General features: G+C 40.9%; 1 protein-coding gene across 1 annotated transcript in view; it reads left to right on the top strand.

The window, feature by feature from the left end:
* The window catches only part of ACTR3 (actin related protein 3), a 28,714-nt gene continuing 11,540 nt past the window's right edge, over window positions 1-17,174 (top strand). The window contains exons 1-2 of the mRNA XM_036386885.2: window positions 1-176; window positions 15,062-15,117. Of these exons, the coding sequence (XP_036242778.1) occupies window positions 133-176; window positions 15,062-15,117 (100 nt within the window). The 5' untranslated portion in view covers window positions 1-132. The remainder of the gene's footprint in view (window positions 177-15,061; window positions 15,118-17,174) is intronic.

Below are 17,174 nucleotides of genomic sequence, written 5' to 3'. Positions count from 1 at the left end.
GCGAGCGAGCGGGCGGGGGCGGAGGCAGTGCCCGCCCTGCGGAAGTCCCTCGGTGCCGCCGAGCGCAGCCCGTCGAGCCCCGCCGGAGCCCAGGGCTGCCCGCCGTCCCCAGCACCGCCGCTACCGACCAGCATGGCAGGGCGGCTCCCGGCCTGCGTGGTGGACTGCGGCACGGGGTAAGACACGGCCGCTGACAGCTCGGGGCCGCCCGGGGCGGGGCCGGGCGGGTTCCGCCGCCGATGCTGCTGCAGATGGCGGCGGGGGTCGCGGTGCCGGACTGGGCGGCCGCGCCCGAGCCGCCGCGGGGCCGGTGCTGGGAGGGATGGAGCGGGCCGGGCTGGGCCGGGGGGAGCATCCAGCCGCCTTCCCTTCCCCGCCCTTCGCTGTCCCGGCACGGCCCCGCTCGCTGCTCTCGGGCCGCCCGGGGCCGGTCGGGGCCGCCCCCATCGGTCCCGGGCCGGGGTGCGGGACCTTGTGTGGCTGCGGGGCCGGGGGAGGCGAGCGGGGACGCGGCTCCTGCGGCTGCCCAGGGCCTCTGGGAGCCCCGGCTCGGGGGAGTCGCTGCTCTGCCCGGCGCCGTCTGGGGGGATCGTGTGTATTTATTTTTTGTTTTAATGCGCGGATAATGTCATTTATTCTGTGCTACTTCTCTCTGTGGAAGAAAAAAAACCCCTCCCCTTCCATCGAGCAGGCGCAGAGGAACTTCCTTAGTTTTGTCAAAGCCTCTTCCTGCTTTCGGGCTTTTATACCTTATAAGGCAGTTTTCAGTGTCAAACCTGAACCAAATCCGCTTTGGAAACGCTTCTTTTCGTTTAGCAGCTGCCAGGCGGCGGAGGGGACGCGGTGCCAGTGGTCCCTAGCAGCGGGAGCGGTGCGGGAGGAGGCCCCGGGGAGCCGGGCCGGCCTTTGCGGGGCTCCGGGGGCTGGGCAGGGCGGCAGCCCCGGCGGGAAGCGGGGCCGGGCGGCTCCGCGGGGCCCTGGCAGCAGCGGCGGCAGCAGCAGCGCTGGGGAAGCGCGGACCGCGCTGCCACCCGCGGGGCCCTCGCTCGGGAAGAGGAAACGGCTCCATCGGGCCGCGGCTTTCATGGGAAGGGAAAGCGCTGCTGTGTTTTCAGAGCTCTTGAGCTACCGCTGATGGCATGCTGCTTCTTTAGCTCGGTTTTTACTTTTGCTTCACGTCTCATCCCTCTTGCTAAAAATAAGAAGTTTTCAGTGAGTAGTTTTCGTCTGCTCTGTAGATGCAGATATTTATCAGGCTTTCTTGAGAGGGTGTGTTCTTCTGCAGCCCAAGCACTTGGTTCTGAAAGCACATGCTCATCGTCTCCTCAAGAGAACCTGTTTGGTGTAGGACATCAATAAATCTTTAGGAAGAGCAGGTCTCTGTGTGTGTCTGATGTCTGCATGTCTAACAGTTGTATGAAGAAGTCATTCCTGTAATGAAAGCAGAATTAAAACCTTGAGTTCTGTGGGATAGATGAAAGTTGGCACAGTGGGAATGAGGGTGTGTAGCTGAGTGAAGTATATGTGAATTTAACATGTGTATATGTGCTGTTTGTCTTTCAGAGCAAAAGATCTCTAACTGCTCTTCCACATGCCACCAGAGGCTTTTTCCCATCCCACATGTTTGTGTATCACCAGTAGTCCCATTAAAAGCAATTATTATGTCTTTAGAGGTTTGTAAAGTGCAGGTTATGACCACTGGATTAGAAATTTGCTTGAGGCTTTCAGCAGTGCCCTGCAGGAGCAGCATGCAAGCTCAGAGCTGTGTAAGAAATAACTTTGTGATGTGAGAGGTGTACCAAGGGACATCAGTGTTAAAGCAAATGTTCCTGGGGAAGGTGTGTGTGCAAGTACACCATGAATCAACTTCACTTCAGATGATGTGCTCTGTAATGTTCTTGAATATGATGTTAGCCAAGTCTTGCTCCTGTTTATTTATTTCCCTACAAATCTTGAGAAAATGTTCTAAGATGCTGTTTTGTTGTGCATTGTATTTTTTTTAATGCACCCCAGCCTATTTTACTCTTTAGGCATTTCATTTCAGGTGCATTTCATCACCCAAGGTTGTTCTTCTGTAAAATTCTGCTTCAAGAACGTGAGGCAAAGATTTGTAGCACTGTAAAGATTACAGAGTGTTGGGGTGGTTTGAATTCAATAATTTCAGTAGACAAAAATATTAAGTGGTGAATTTACAAAGGAAAAATATGATGGTTGAGATGAATAAGGAACACCTGGGTAATAGTGCAGTGGGTTATGATAGCATGATCATGCTCTTGGCTTTCATTTTTTATTTGGTATAAAAAAAATGGCCCTCCCAGTCCATCTCACATTTTATGTGAGAGCACAAACTGTGTCAGCCCTCTGCTCAGTGCAGGTCAGCTGAGGTTCCAGTGTTCTGTCCTGCCTGCCAAAATGACAGAAAGCAGACAAATTAAATATAGCCCCCAAAAAGAGGAGAAGAGGTTTTGAAAATACAGCCAAAACAGAAAGGGTGAAAGGAGCTGCCTTGCTTAGAACAGCCTTTAAATGTGCACTGGTTTTCCAGTAAGTAGGTTTATTTTAGAGGAAAGGGTTGATAGTTTGTAATCTCAGGAGAATCGACCTCAATCAGCAAAAGGGCAAGTGTAGAAGTGGTATTGAAGAGTGTTTTCCTATGTCTTGTGCTTGTAGCCACAGTTCAGTTTATCTAAGTGTTAAATTTGGGGTTGTTTTAATGTGTGTGTGCATTTTTGCCAGCTAAGACAGAGGGATGAGAAAGGCAGCAGAGTTGGGCTTTCATCATCAGCCTGCACAGATTATAGAAATGATAAGGACTTCTTTCAAAGCATAAGGAGAAAAAAAAACACAGAAGACGTTGGGTAAATAATATGATGACTGTTGCTTGAGGTTTTAACAGCTCAGTCAAACTTTTTAGGGGTCATCTAAGTACATGTCATACAGCTGGAGCTGGGAAATGGGTTTAATCAGTGACATGGCAATCAGATGCAGCTGAAATTCTTCCAGTGTTACATTTGTACCCTGAAATTTGCATTCTTTGCTTAAGCAAACTTGATACCTAGAAAATAAGGTAATTGATAGCTAGTAAGAGCAAGTAAATACTTGTGGGTTTAGAAGCTGCTTGTCTGAAGCACTGTCCTTTTATTTCTACATGATACGAAAAATCTGAAGAGCCCAGTTAGTTTAACATAACTGTTAAACCCAGTATTATTTATTTCTAGAACTGATAGCCTTGTCTAGTTTAGTTTTAAGTATATTGTTTGTTGGGTAATCTGTAGAGCAACACCAAGGACCTTCCTTGTCAGAAGTCTTTTCCATGTTGGTAGTGAATTTGATTTCACTTGGCTGCCTGAGAGCCCCTCTCTTTCCACAAAAGATAGGCACCAGGTCCATGAGCAATGAGCTATGAACTTATGTGCTGTTTATATCCTTCAGACACTGGCAAACTTTTGATTTTCCTGAAGTCAGTAGGTATGCTGTAATTGAGACTTAGTTCATACTTGATGTATCTAAGAATTACATTCATTTTAAAACAAAAATTAAAAATAGAAAAATGAGATGGAGTTCTTCCCATAAAGTATGTGAGCAACATACCAAAGAAAGGAAAAGGCTGTTAGTCATTTTTTAATCACAGTAGGCTGCAGTCTTTTGCTCTGTGCCTTTTGGGTATTTGAATTGTTCTTGCTGCCTCTTCTACAGGCGAGCACAGCGCTGCCTGCGAGTCATGATTAAAAGCTCTTCCTACGCCACTTTGGAATTTAGCTTGATTAGGTTGACAAGTAGATTTTAACTGTGTCTTTCTGTGTGAATGCACTTTTTTCCTTCAGTGTGACTTGTATAACACTGAATTAGCTCATTTGGGGTGGCAGATAATTGCAAAGCGTTCAAATTAATGGCTCTTCAGCTGAGCTGCAGTAAGTGGCTATGCAACTACTGCACTTCTAAAATGAGAACTTAATTATAGCACTGAAAGAGATTTACAGGATATTATTAGTATTTTCTATACCTGAGCTTTGTTTTCTGCAAGTTTGTGTGCCATTTTTCAGTGGCTGCCAGGTGGATCCATTCAATACTTGAGTGTCAGTGGTGACCAGCTTCTCTAATATACCCAAGAGCCTTTTGTTGAGAGGGTCATGTCTGGTGGTAACCTTTTTCTTGAGTAAATTGGTTATATGATTGTGTGGAAAAAACCCAACCTGTTGTTGTGGGTCTTGTTTTCTGCCTCCTCCTATGCCAAGCTTTTTATTTCCCTTTTTTATTTCCCATGCACAGGTTGCAAAAAAAGTGATGTATTTTTTTAACTTCTTTCTTGCATACTAGGGTGAATGAAAGGTTTTAGAGTTGACTGGAGGAAGATTTCCTGTTCTTGATGGGAACTCAGGATTTCTTGGACACCTCCTGGCAGTCTGGGTTCCCTCTGAGCTGAGAGCCAGGAGGATCGAGGCTGCTCAGGATTTCCACGGTTTCTTGATGTGGAGTTGCAAGCTGTTCTTTGGAATGAGTCACATACATCTCTGAGAGTTTCTTGGCTATTCAGTCTCTCTAACCAGTGCTGTGAATGAAGGAAGAGTAAATTTGGGCACACAGAACCTCTGAAAAGCAGAAGCAGGCTGGAGTGAGCTTTGCTTTGGGGAAATTCTCTACAAACCCTACTGCTCTAGTTAATCTTCATGCAGCACCTCTATAGCTCTTAAGGAGAGCCAAGTGTTTATGGGTTCAGTGTTTTCTGATGTGATAAGGTATGACAGGATAATGTAATTCTGTTTCTCTTCTGGGTTTTGACCTGAGAGCGTAAATAAGTACAAGATCCATGAAAAGCGATAATCTTCCATAGACAGCAAAATCTGTGAGGTGAGAAATCCAGTGCTATAAAATCAAGGTAGGGGGGAAGTAACAGTCTGTTTTGTGAGCTCTTGAACTTTTTACTATCTTGTACTGTGCCTTGAAGTTATTTTCCTTTCCTAATGTTCCAGGCATGGTTTATTTCTGCAGGTTTTTCCAAGCCTAACTTATGTTTAGTATAAAGATTTCAGCACCATGGTATTTTTGCAGTTTATACTTCAACTGGATGTCTTGTCATGACCTTCTATGGGCTTCAGTCTTCATGAAAATTTTCTCTTTTGGGCTGAATCTTCTCTGTATTGTGTCATCCCAGAAGTAATTTTTCAATATGGAAAGCATGGAAAAAATATTTCCTTGATGGCATTTGGAAAAAATCTTCTTCCAGGGTTTTAAGAGTATCTTTTGCTTGCCAGTGGCTGAAGTGTGGTTAAGGAGGGAGGGGGAAATGTCTCATCCTTCACGTGGAAAAAGGAATTTATTTAATACATTTAAAAAACCTTTGCAAGGACGCTTGGAAGGCTGATGATGACCTGTGGTGTCTCTTGGATGATACTAATACATCACAGTCCATGTTGCAACACTAAATGTTCAGAGTATGCAATATAATTAGGAATAATAGGAGTTCAGTTAGGAGTACGAATTTCTACTGACATACTTTTTTTTTTTTGGTGTAATTCCATCATAGAAATCAGTTTCTATCTTGTTTTATTTAGTGCATTCCTGAAGCCATTCAGGATGCATGGCACCTTCTAATCCTTCAGTTTCTGCTCCTCTTTTCCTGTGTCTCACTTGTGCTTGATACAGAGGAAAGGGGCAGTGGCATTTCAGGGTAGAGGACAAAGCCACTTGCATCCCTGGGCTGGATCTGTAAAGTTAAAGATTAATGAACTTCCTTGTATAAACTGCAGGGTTTGAGGTGTGCCTGGCATGGGCAGGTGCCATCCTTGTCCTGTGTGTTCAGTACCTGCCTTGGACTTTCTGCCCAGCAAGTGTGTTGATTGCATGAGTCTTAGGGACATTTACTTGTCTAAATTAATTGAAAATACAGTTTTTATGAGTTTAGAAATATTGCATCACTTCTTAGTAATCCATGTTCTCTGTTGTTTTATAGGCATATCTAAGAAACTTTGCAGTAGGTCTGTTAGTTCATGCAATTGGAAAGTTTCAACATAATGTCTCAACATTTAGTTTCATCATTGCAGACTTTCTTTGGGACATGCTAAAAGGTTTAAACAATTTCAAACAAACTTTTTTAAAAAGAACTTTAAATGAATGCTTGTCCAAAATTAAAACACTTTAGGGAGACAAGGTTAATTTCAAAGGTAAAATAACTAAAAACATACTTTGTCCCCAAGGAAATTCCAAGTTCTTTTCTCCTCAATGTAAGAAAAGGAATCTCTATTGCTTTAATCTTTAATTTTTTGGTCACTGAGCTAAAATATATTTAGGTGTACTAATCTAACAGAAGTCATCCTTGGGTAGATGTTTAAAAATACCAATTGGATTGCAAACTTGTTAGTGCCCATAGCAGGATTATTTACCCATCAAAATGAAGCATCAATCCTTTCCAAGTGCTGCTAGTGATCTATTGCTGGGGTTTTGTTTATTCAGTTACATTCAAAATTGAAAAAAATAATCATGTTATTTGCTGACTTAATGTAGGGTATAATATGATTCATATCTTTTTATTTTTGTTCTGGTCATGGGTTTGCATTTTTAAGACTAGACGGAAAAACTCTAGATGAATGTACGGGTTTGATTTTTTCTGGGATTTCCTTTTTCTCTTTATTATTCTCTTGTGGTCAGTGCAAATGTTTGCAGCTGTGCACAGGATGTGTTTTGGTATGCTCAGGCTGTAGAGAGCAAGATGCAGACAGGAGGTTGATCGTTTATTTTGATAAATAAATGCTATCAATGGATGAATCCAGATTGTAATTTTTATCACCATACCTCTTATCTAGGTTTTCAATATTAGTATTTTTTTTTTCATTACTTGCCTTAGATACAGAACATTGCTTATCATCTGCAGGAGCTTTCACAATACAGCTGCTTGCATATTTACTGTCAGACTGCAGAACCTCTGTGATCCTGTTAAATGAGACCTGCTTTTTATATTAAACAAGATTTACTGGTATGTTTTTGTCCACAGCTGAGTTTTTTTCTATGAGCCAACTGTTTCTAATTGAAACAATCTTTTATTACAAATGTGGTGTAACATGATAAATATGTAATCTGGTGCTTTAGGTGCAAGCCTGCTCTTGATGGAAAACATTTGGTTACCTGCTGAAAGGCTGAAGTGGCAGTGGGGCAGATTGGGAATGCTGGGACAATCCTTTGGTGCTGCTGGGTGCTCCTGCCCTCCATCCCTGCTCTCCCTGGCCATTCAGTCTCATCCTGCCCTCTGCACAGCTCTTGGGTCAAAGCTGCAGCTCTCAAGTGCTGAAACTGTGCAAATTGCAAGCACAAAAGCTCAACTTTTTTCTTTCCTTTTTTTCCTTTTTTTTTTTTTAATTGTGGAAGAACTTTACAGTTTTAGCCCCTTATTACATTTGCTTGAAGAAATCCCCTTATTACATTTGCTTTCAAGTCAAGTCAGGCTTTTTCTGCATCATAAGACTTATATTTCATGTGTTTAATTTCTTCAAGTGCAGGATTTTGTTTACTTGCAGGTTATGTATGTGTTCATTCAATTGATCACTCCTTCCTTGCTTTATCTGTTGAAAAATATGTATAATTCATTTATTTTCTTGGGGTTTTTTCTTCCTGATAAATGTCTGTGCAGTCATAGAATATTCTGAGTTGGAAAGGACCCACAAGCATAATTGAGTCCAACTCCTGATGTTAGATTATTTTGGGTAAATGATGTAGAAAGTTGCCAAATAAATCTCCCCCTCATACTAAATAACTTACACTGTTAAGTAATTATTCATGTAAGACTGCCAAACTTTTGGGCATTCTTTCCTCAGTATTTGGAAATACTGCATGGAGTAGGCAGGCTGTGAAAAATGCTCAGAAAGCCTGGAAAAATGAAATAGAAATTTATTAAAAAGCCTATCAGTATAGGTGAGTGCTGTGTGGGTGTGGTGTAACACAGAGGCACTGTTAAGACACTTGTTAAAATGAATTAGTCTAGAAGTCTCAAAGGAAGCAGCGAGTAGAAAGGGAGCATTTTGCCTTTGCCAACACAAACTACTCTACTCTCATACAAAGATAATATCCAAAGCCATTTGCTCTTCTTATTTTGAGGAAAATGCACTCAAAGAAAAGCTTTAACTTTTGTGTTAAAGTATGTGTCAGCATGAAATATTAGAAATAGGTATACAAATAAAATTGACAAAGAGTACAGGTTTACGTGGTAGTATCATCAGGATGCCAGAGTTTGGATTTTGTTAGTTGAAAACACTTTTAAGTATGGGCTGGTTTTAAGTCCACTTTTCATGGCTCAATTGTAATCCAGTTTTTTGGACATAAATGCATCTTATCTTCCCCTTTACTTTCAGGAGAACTTTTTCAGACTCAGCTTAGCAGTGCTGTTCATTTTTGGTTGCTTTTTCAGAGATTTGGTGGTAGTAAACAGAAAGCAAAATTGAAAGTTGTTGCTCTTCTACTCCATCCAAATGTTAGTAAAGTTAGAAGCAGCACAATGCAGGAGCTCTGTTCTCCAGACTGGTGTTAAAAATGTCACCTGGAGACCTGTATTACAATACTAGTGAATTTATTCTGAGTGCTGTGCAGCACAGGCTGCTTTTGTCCCCTTGTTCCTCTTGGTCATTCTGGTCTGGCTGTGTGCAGCTGTGTCTTTGTGGTTTTCACTCCCCATTTTATAGCTGGATTTTACTAGCAAGCAGTACAGTTGTCTGTGCTCTGAGTTGTAGAGGTAGCTGCTGATAAAAAGCAGCACTGGATAAATTTCTACACAAAAATAGAGATGCCTTTAAAGATAAATCAGCCTTTTTCAAAGGTGGTTTTTGTCTATTTAGGAAATAAGCCTTTGCTAGAAGCACTTCTCTTTCAAGGTGCTTTTAAGCTCATTTATTAAATTGCTCACCAATCTTCTTATGGTTTGTTTTACTGTGATAGTTTCAGTATGAGGCACAGAAGTTTGTTGCCAAGGTAAAGGCTCTTGCTTGAGTGGGCTGATATTTTTGGGGGGAAATACTGTAAAATAATAGTTTGAAACACACAGTGGTACAGTTAATTCCAAGGTCAAGCTTGTAGACTGTGAGGTTTTTAACACTTCTATTACCTAGAGGTCCCATATGTCACTGAAATACTGTACTCCCTTTTACCATCTCTTCATGTGACTTATCTACAATTTAATAAGGTTTTCTTTACCTGAGAGTGCTTCTAATCTTGTGATTTTTTTTCCATTTATAGAGCAATTTCTTTGGTTTCCAATATTGATTACTTAAAACACTTGTGGATCAAAAATGTTTTCAAATTTGACAGAAGCAGCTGCTATTTAAAAATGCAAACTAGTAATGTGTGAAAGGTAAACTATATTAGCTAAAGATGTAAAATATGAAAAACATGGCTAAGTTCAAAATCTTGCTGTCTTATGTTTTGTCGAGGACATTTAAAAAGAGATAGTAAACTAATTTATTAATGCAAGTCCCATTTTCCTAATGTAATCAGTCCTTCAGGGACTTCTGCTGCTGCTTAACCAATTTGCAGCTGATGCTAGATCTGGGACCTTTTTTAAAGGAGCAAGACAGCTTTCCTCTTTCACTGGAATTTCCTCATAATTTCTCTTTAGATGATTTGAAAAATAAATACTTCCCATATGGAAGTTCAGTCCCATCTGGATGAGAGAACAATCCTGATACAAGTAGGATGATAGAAGAAAAGCAACAAATAAAAACATAAGGGCGTGTTCAGGCTTTTCAGTCACATGAAGCTCTCTGTATGAAGACTAGGAATTCATCCATGTTTGAGAAATGTTCAATTTCTTTTTAAGGCAGCTGTTATCAGAAGACATCAGACAGTAAAAACATGGTATCTATCTTATAATCCCTGTCTATGTTGAATTTATCCAGTTAAAACAAGAAAGGATATTACGCCCTTTTTATAAAGTCTTTTATGGACAGACCATGTGCAAGGAGCTGATATTGAAGAGCAGAATCCCTTTCCATTCTGTTTAAAAATTTGGAGTTTTTGCCATGAGATTTATTTCATGCCCTTTTGAATATATTACCAGGTGCATGTGCTCCTTAGAATCTCCACAGTCTGAGCTTTCTGTAGTGCCTTCTATACCCTGCTTTACTTAATTACTATTTTTTGAGTTAAGGTAATTTAGCCAGCAATGAACATGTGTTGAATGATGAGTGTTGCAATCATCTCGCTTTCTGTCTTTGGCCCTTGTTTCCTGGAGTATTTTTTCCACGTGGTTTCAGTAAAGAAATGCAGAGCACTTCTGCCTCAGGAGAGTTCATGAACACTTGAGAGAGGTTCTCAAGGGAAATGGGAGATTGGCTCCAACCCATTTGCATGGAAGGGGATATGGAGCAGAGATCTCCTGCTGCCTGAGCAGGTGCGACACCTTGCAAAAAGGCAGTATCAGCTTACATTTAAGAATAAATGCATTTAACTGTGTAAAGCCTCATGTAATCACTGGATGTTAGACTTGCTTGGAGCATCACCACTTGGATGTGTTCTGCATGGAAGGTGAGGTGTGTTTAGGTAGGGAAACCTTGCTGGGCTTGATGTAGAGGCTGTGGTGCACACCAAAGCAGAATTTTAGCAGTTACACATGTGTACTGTCCAGGCTATGGTGCCTGGGAAAGCCATTGCACCCACAGGGTGAGATACAGGCAAAGGATGTGTTGTATTTGGAGTGAGAACTTGCACAGAGGACTGTGGCTCAGATGATGAACAGTAATTCAGAAACATCATGAAGAGAGCAGTTTGAACAAGAAGGAAAAAAATAGCCCTCTGAACAAAATGCCCTTGTTTTGCTAATGATGCACCTCGAAGGTAAACCAGGAAGTGACCATTTTGATTTCCTGTCAGTTTAGGGTTTTTTACTCCCACTTGCTTCACTTTTCCCACAGAAAAATGGTTCTTTTTTTTGTTTTTCAAGTTGCTTTGTATCTTTCAAGTGGGACCAGCATTGCAGATATATATTATATCTGTTTTCTGTGTGCGTTTTAAATGTGTGACATTTTTGTTAGCCCAGGTCATTAGGAGCACCTGAGGAATAGGCTGCAACCCAGATTTGCTCTAGGACTTGGAGATCAGGTGATGCTTGTCCTCGAGTGCTCTTGCCTGCTTGTGCTTGGTTAGCTCCTGTCTTTGTGTGGAGCTGTCAGAGAAATGAGACAATTTGTGTTGGACCCCCCAGCTCTGTGGTACTGCAGGAGCAGCTGGACAACTGCATTGCCCACAAAGCAGTTGTGTTCCTCACTTTTGTTGGAATTGCAGTTGTGCTTGAACAGGGGTGTATAACTCATGAGAATGGCATTTCTTGTGGGTAGGAGAGCAGTGGAGCAAAGGCACATGGTCATAGTTTGTAGTTTGCAGATGGAGGTTCTAGTAATGACATCCTTGTTACAAGTTCTTACCCTCAGCACTGCTTCCTCTTGGCTTTAAAATTGTCTGTGTGACTAATGCACAAGTAACCTCCCAGTGACTTTGCTTTTGTGTCACAGCCTCAGAAACATCTATTCTAGGTGAGAGAGCACATGTAAGAAATCCCATTAGTGCTGCTGAGAACATTGTGGGAAGCCCTTTGGCTGTCCTTCCAGAGAGCTCTTGGGCAGAGAGTGCAGAGCTGCTGTGCACTTTCAGGATGTGAGTTTTTGAGGGTGAAGATATTAAGATATTTCTGCACTGATAGGTGAGATAGGGGTTAGTAGAGTTAACTCAGCAGGAACCTTCATTAGTTGCTCTCCCAAATCTGCTTGTGCTATGAATGTCTATTACAAAAAGATAATGTTTTATTTATCACATAACTCTGTAGACTAGAGAGTGGTGCTGCCTTTTGGAGAAGGTGTTACAGGGAAGTCACTGGGGAATATCAGCACTATATATATATATATGGAGTGTGGGAGGGGGTGTATATGATTCTCCATATGCAGACATGCACATAGGTATAGAGAATGTGTACTGCTCTTGGATACTCTGTAGCTGATTTTCTGAATTAAAGTTATAGGCCATGATTATCCAATAAATTTTTTGCCTGATTGTTTCTTAGAGGTTTTTCCTTTTTTTTTTTTTTATGAGCTAATAGGCCTACAGAAACACTTCAGGGAGCTGAACACAGAGAAGTAGGAGGGAAACACCCGAACAATCCAGGCTTTCACCTTTGGGATTTTGTAAATCAGTTCTGTGTTACAGATTTTAATAGAAATCAGCTTATACCATTACACTCCTGCGTGCAGCGCCTTGTGCCCTTACTGCTGAATGCCCCAAATTCCATGTGGGAAAGCTGAGTCCATCTCTCATTAATGGGGTGTGCCTGCCTGTCTCCATGCAAGTCCCTTCTGCCACTCTTCAGTTCTGGGTAGCAAGACCAGGGGTGATTTATGGCAAATCCAGTGTTGGTACTGCCTTATGATATCTCTACTATCAGGATTCTTTTTCTATAGCAGCAGTTAATTCCTGCCCTGAGGAAGCTGGGGTGTGCCTTGTTCCCCTGTGAATCATTGATTAGTCAGACACATGTTGCTATGTAAGAGCTCCTTATGGAAACTATATACTTGTGGAATCTGGATTGCCTGTAGTATCCTTCTTTTCATGTGATTTAAATATTTACTTCAAGTGACAGTGATAGATCTGATCACTCTGAATAAAGCCTCGTATCTGCAAAAGTTAATTTGTAAAGAATCCCACAGTGACTCGATTGTGCATTTATTATTTAAGATTTTTATCAACTTTCATTCAGTTTTACCTTAGCTTTTTGCCTCACCTAGCACATTTTTAGACTCCATTTTAACTCAAGAGTATCTCCATATGCATTTAGTTATGAAAATTAGGTTTAGTATTTATAATGTGTTGTGCCATGGTCCCTGGCTGTGCTGTGAGCCTGAGGCTCCCAGGGCAGCAGGGGGTCATCCCTGGCCCATATGCCAGCAATGCTGGAATTCAGGGGTACAAGGAAGTCTTGTACATGAGAGCTGTGAGGTGTTGTGTAGGACACTGCCCTGGAGACTTGCTGATACAATGCTCTAATATTGAGATATCATGCAGGTTTTTTTCCCCTTTCTTTTCTTGCAAGCCTAAAACTGCACTACTTTTTTTTTTTCCCTGAGTCAGTACCACTTCTTGCTGAGTAGGCCATAGTATTTTTATATATGCTGATTTTATGTCTGAGTACTCTCTTTTTATGTAAAATGCATCTTTCATGAGATTATTTTTCTTTCAGCCTTGCTGGCTGTGTGTGTGCTGGGCAAACTCCTCCCACAAGCAACTAAGCAGCCAGTTACCTGCAACAGCTGAGCTTTTGATTTCTTTGAAATACTGAGTTTAATAATCAAACAGTTTTAACTTTTTAAACTGTTAAAAAACACTTCTAATCTCGTTGTAGGTTTATGTAGCATTCAGGCTCCAAAGTTCTTGTGTAGATTTAGCTGTAAAATCTGCATGCCACAGTTCTGGTTTGCAGGGGAAGGTAGAGGGAATGAGTCAGTATTTGCTGGTTTACTTAGTAATTGTGGCACTAAAAGCCTCTTAAAGCAATATAAATACATGAGCAGTTGTACTCTGCATGTTAGGTTAAAGAAGCACCAGTTTGTGGAATTCTTGATATTTCTTTTGGGAAGTAGATCTTTAAGAAGAAAATCAAACTTCAGTGAGCAAAATCCAAGTTGTGTTCCTGAGTTGAGGCACATACAGTGCCTAATGTCTTCATGAGGTGTGAAGTTCTTTCTGATAGTTTCTTTTTTCATTATTTGTCATCTTCTGCCGCCCAAGTTTTCTTTGTCAAGAAACATTCCTGTTGATTGGTATGAAGTCAGGTTTCTCTGCATGGTTACTCACAACTGTTACAGTGTGTTACACGCAAGATCCCGTTTACAGCTTTGAAAATACATCTCCTGCATAGCATTTGTGGTGTTAGATGAGGTCCTGTGCTAACCACTTGGTAACTCAGAGAGAAAGCCACCTTCCCCGTGAGATCTGGTGTCTTGGCCAGCGCTGATGGGTGCAATTAGCATCAGGGATGGAAATTGTGAAGGTGTTGCTGCTCTCTGCTGCGTGGGGCACTCCCCTCCCAGCCTGGCAGCCCAGCCTCCTGCTGTGTCACTGCCCTGGATTTATGGTTTGTGAGAGTTACTGCTGCCTTACACCTCCTAAGATCTTCCAGCTTTCCATCAGAGTGCTGAAAGCTGTAGAGGTGCTACTACAGCCTTCGTGCCTTTGCTGGTGGTGCTAATTCAGTGCAGCTGCTCTCAAATTAAACGAGAACTTTGTCACGTCTGTGTTTGTTAAAAACATGTGGGTGAGCTCTAACTCTTGAGCTAGGGCTGTGCATTTTGGTCTGCACGGTTTAGAATTTGCCTGTGCTGCTTTAGTGACAGCATTTCTAGCAGCTGGTTTTGGTACCCTGAGTTTTGAAATTATTTTTCATGAATACCATGTTAATTTCTTCAGTTTTCTTGCATCATGATAATGAAGATAATATATATATCCATAGCACATTCTGGAGACTGGGTGGAGGCATGTAGTTATTTTCCCCTTGCTTTCTTTACTCTTATTAGACACATTTTGACACTGTTTTCCATTTGTGAAATGGAATGGCTTTTGCTAGGACTTGGCATTATCAGCTGCTTGTGACATGAGGATGACCAGCCCTGCCTCATGCCCAGCTGGCGGTCCATGGGCAGGGCAGCTTTTCCCCCCACAGTGGAATTACAGAAACACTTTTACCACCAGCATCAGCTATATGAAAATATTTCTGTGAAGACACTAGCTGCTGAGCAGGGAGGAACAAAAATTACACTCCTAAACACTGATAGATTGAATTACATACTTTGTGTTCTGTAGTAAAATGTTATTGGAGTAGAAGTTAGCAGTGATGCTTGATCTATGGCTGGGAGCATTGTTTTATACTTTAAAAGATAAATTCTTTTGTTTGCCTTAGGTTTTTCTTTTTTGTTTATTTTTATAGAAAAGTCAGTGTGGTGTCCTTCTGATATGGGAAGGGGGGGTCTGTTCATTAAAAAAGCAGATATCATTGTTGTTTGTGGTATTAAATATTGCAACCAAATCTTTTTTGCCTCAACAGGTATACAAAACTCGGATATGCGGGTAATACTGAACCCCAGTTCATTATCCCTTCATGTAAGTATTTGTTACTTGTGTATCAATGCTAAAGTTACTCTTGGACTTTCTGTAACATGCCATAAAAAACCAACCAAAAAAAAAAACAACCAACCCCACAAAAACCAAACCCCAAAAACATCCCCAGAAAAAAACAACATTAAAAGAGAATTACTTGATCTCTGAGTCATGACACAGAGCAGTAATGTGGCTTTTTTGTTTTGCTGTGGGTACTCAGTTTAGAGAGATACATTTGTTGAAAAAGAATACTAATAGTTGAAGCTGATATTTTTCTGGACATTGAAATAATGTTAAAATCCAGTAGCATGGCTACATTTACCTTTTAGGAGGTTTTTTTCCCCCCCGTTTAGTGATTTATCTGGTAAAACGCTGAGTTGATTATAACTGGAAAAAAATTAAAATTGTATGATTTAATATCTCTAGGGTTTAAAATGTTCTGCTTGCCTGAAAGTTGTCAGTATTACAGCAATGTTAATTTACTGTATTTTGCAAATGTAACCAGAAACCATGTCAGTTTTTCCCCCCATGTAGAGCAGCTTATTTATTTGCTGCCCGGCTCCTGAACTGTTTCTCCCACTTGAAGAGATAAAGTTCTACTCCAGAGAGTGGAGCTCACTCAGCTTCCCTTAGAAATGCTTCACCTTTTGACCTCCTACACCACTTGGTAGTTCCTCATTGTTCATCTGTGCCAAAGTAATCATGGATTACATCCTGGTGAAAAGGAATAATTAGCACACCCAGTTTTCCTTGCAAATACAACAGGAAGAGAGCTGGAACTCACACTACTTTAGCACAGTCACTGTGAAATAGACTTGGAAGTTCAGGCTCTGTGTTGATTTTTCAAGGAAACCTGCTTCAAAAAGTAATTTTCATGGAAAGATAAGGCTAATTCACTTATAGAAGAACAGGAAACTGCATTCAGAGAATCCATTCTGAATTTTTTTATTTTGGCTTCTAATAAGCATTTCTTAGGTTATTTGGTTTTCTAAATTAATTTCATTAAGTTTATTTTAGTGTCATATAAAGCACTCTACAGTTCTGTTTTTCACACAAAAGCTAGTTTAAGATTAGATATTAAAAGTTCCTAAACATTGAAAAAATGCTTGCAGTGCTCTTTAAACTTTGTAGCACTCGTTAAAATATAAATGGGCAAGTGGTTGTTTAATTTCAGAAACATAGTGTTGACAGACTTTTTCTGCATCTTTAGATTTGGTTATTTAATTTGAAGATCACTTTCTCATTCCAAAAAAGAAGAAATATGATATTGATATTTCAAACACTGGAAATGCAATGACCTGTCAGATCATTAAGCAGAGAAATTTTTCCAACAGGGATGTGTTAAAGTATAAGAGAAGGAGACGAAATGAGATTTTTTTTTTGATGGCCTTTTGATGCAGTGTGGTGTATGGAGAAAAGGATGCTCAGTCCAGATGCTCCTGCAGCTGAAATGACCCTTGACTGCAATTCTCTCAATAAAAAAGGCATTTTTCTCATTTGTGCTGCAGCCCAAGCTAGATAATTACAGTAACGGCATGAGTTTGTGTTAATCCTCTGCCTGGAATGAAACAAAATAGCACTGGGTTAATCCACATTAGAGAAACAGAAATAGAGTGCAGCAGTACCTAGTTTCAAAGTAAAATGTTACAAAAAAGCACTTTGGTGTCTGTCATTTCCTTAATCCTATTCCCTGTGGAAAAATGGTTTGGTTTCTCCTTGTACTTCCAGCAGTGGCATTTTATCAGTTTGATTCTCTAAAATTAATGTTTGCTGTTAAACAGGTCTGAGCAGCATTCCTTGTGCCTTGTTCACTTGTAGCTTATCTTATTCACTCCTGCTCTTAATAAATTTTTATCTCCTTATGAGGTGTTCTTGATTTTATTCTGAATATGCTTCTGTAGAGATGATAAATACTTGCATGAAAAGTGAAGTAAATGAGAATATATTGGGCCAGTGTTTTGATGCTGCTTGGGTTCACTACTTTCTTCCCTGGCTGCTTTTTAGATCTTAGATCATTAATTTTGTTTGATTTTTTTATTCACTTTAGCAGGTTTTTCCTG

The sequence above is a fragment of the Molothrus ater genome, chromosome 7 (genome assembly GCF_012460135.2).
Source record: "Molothrus ater isolate BHLD 08-10-18 breed brown headed cowbird chromosome 7, BPBGC_Mater_1.1, whole genome shotgun sequence".
In the NCBI taxonomy this organism is placed as follows: Eukaryota; Metazoa; Chordata; class Aves; order Passeriformes; family Icteridae; genus Molothrus; species Molothrus ater.
Note: the sequence above shows the minus strand (reverse complement) of the source record. Positions and strands in the feature narration are given on the sequence as shown.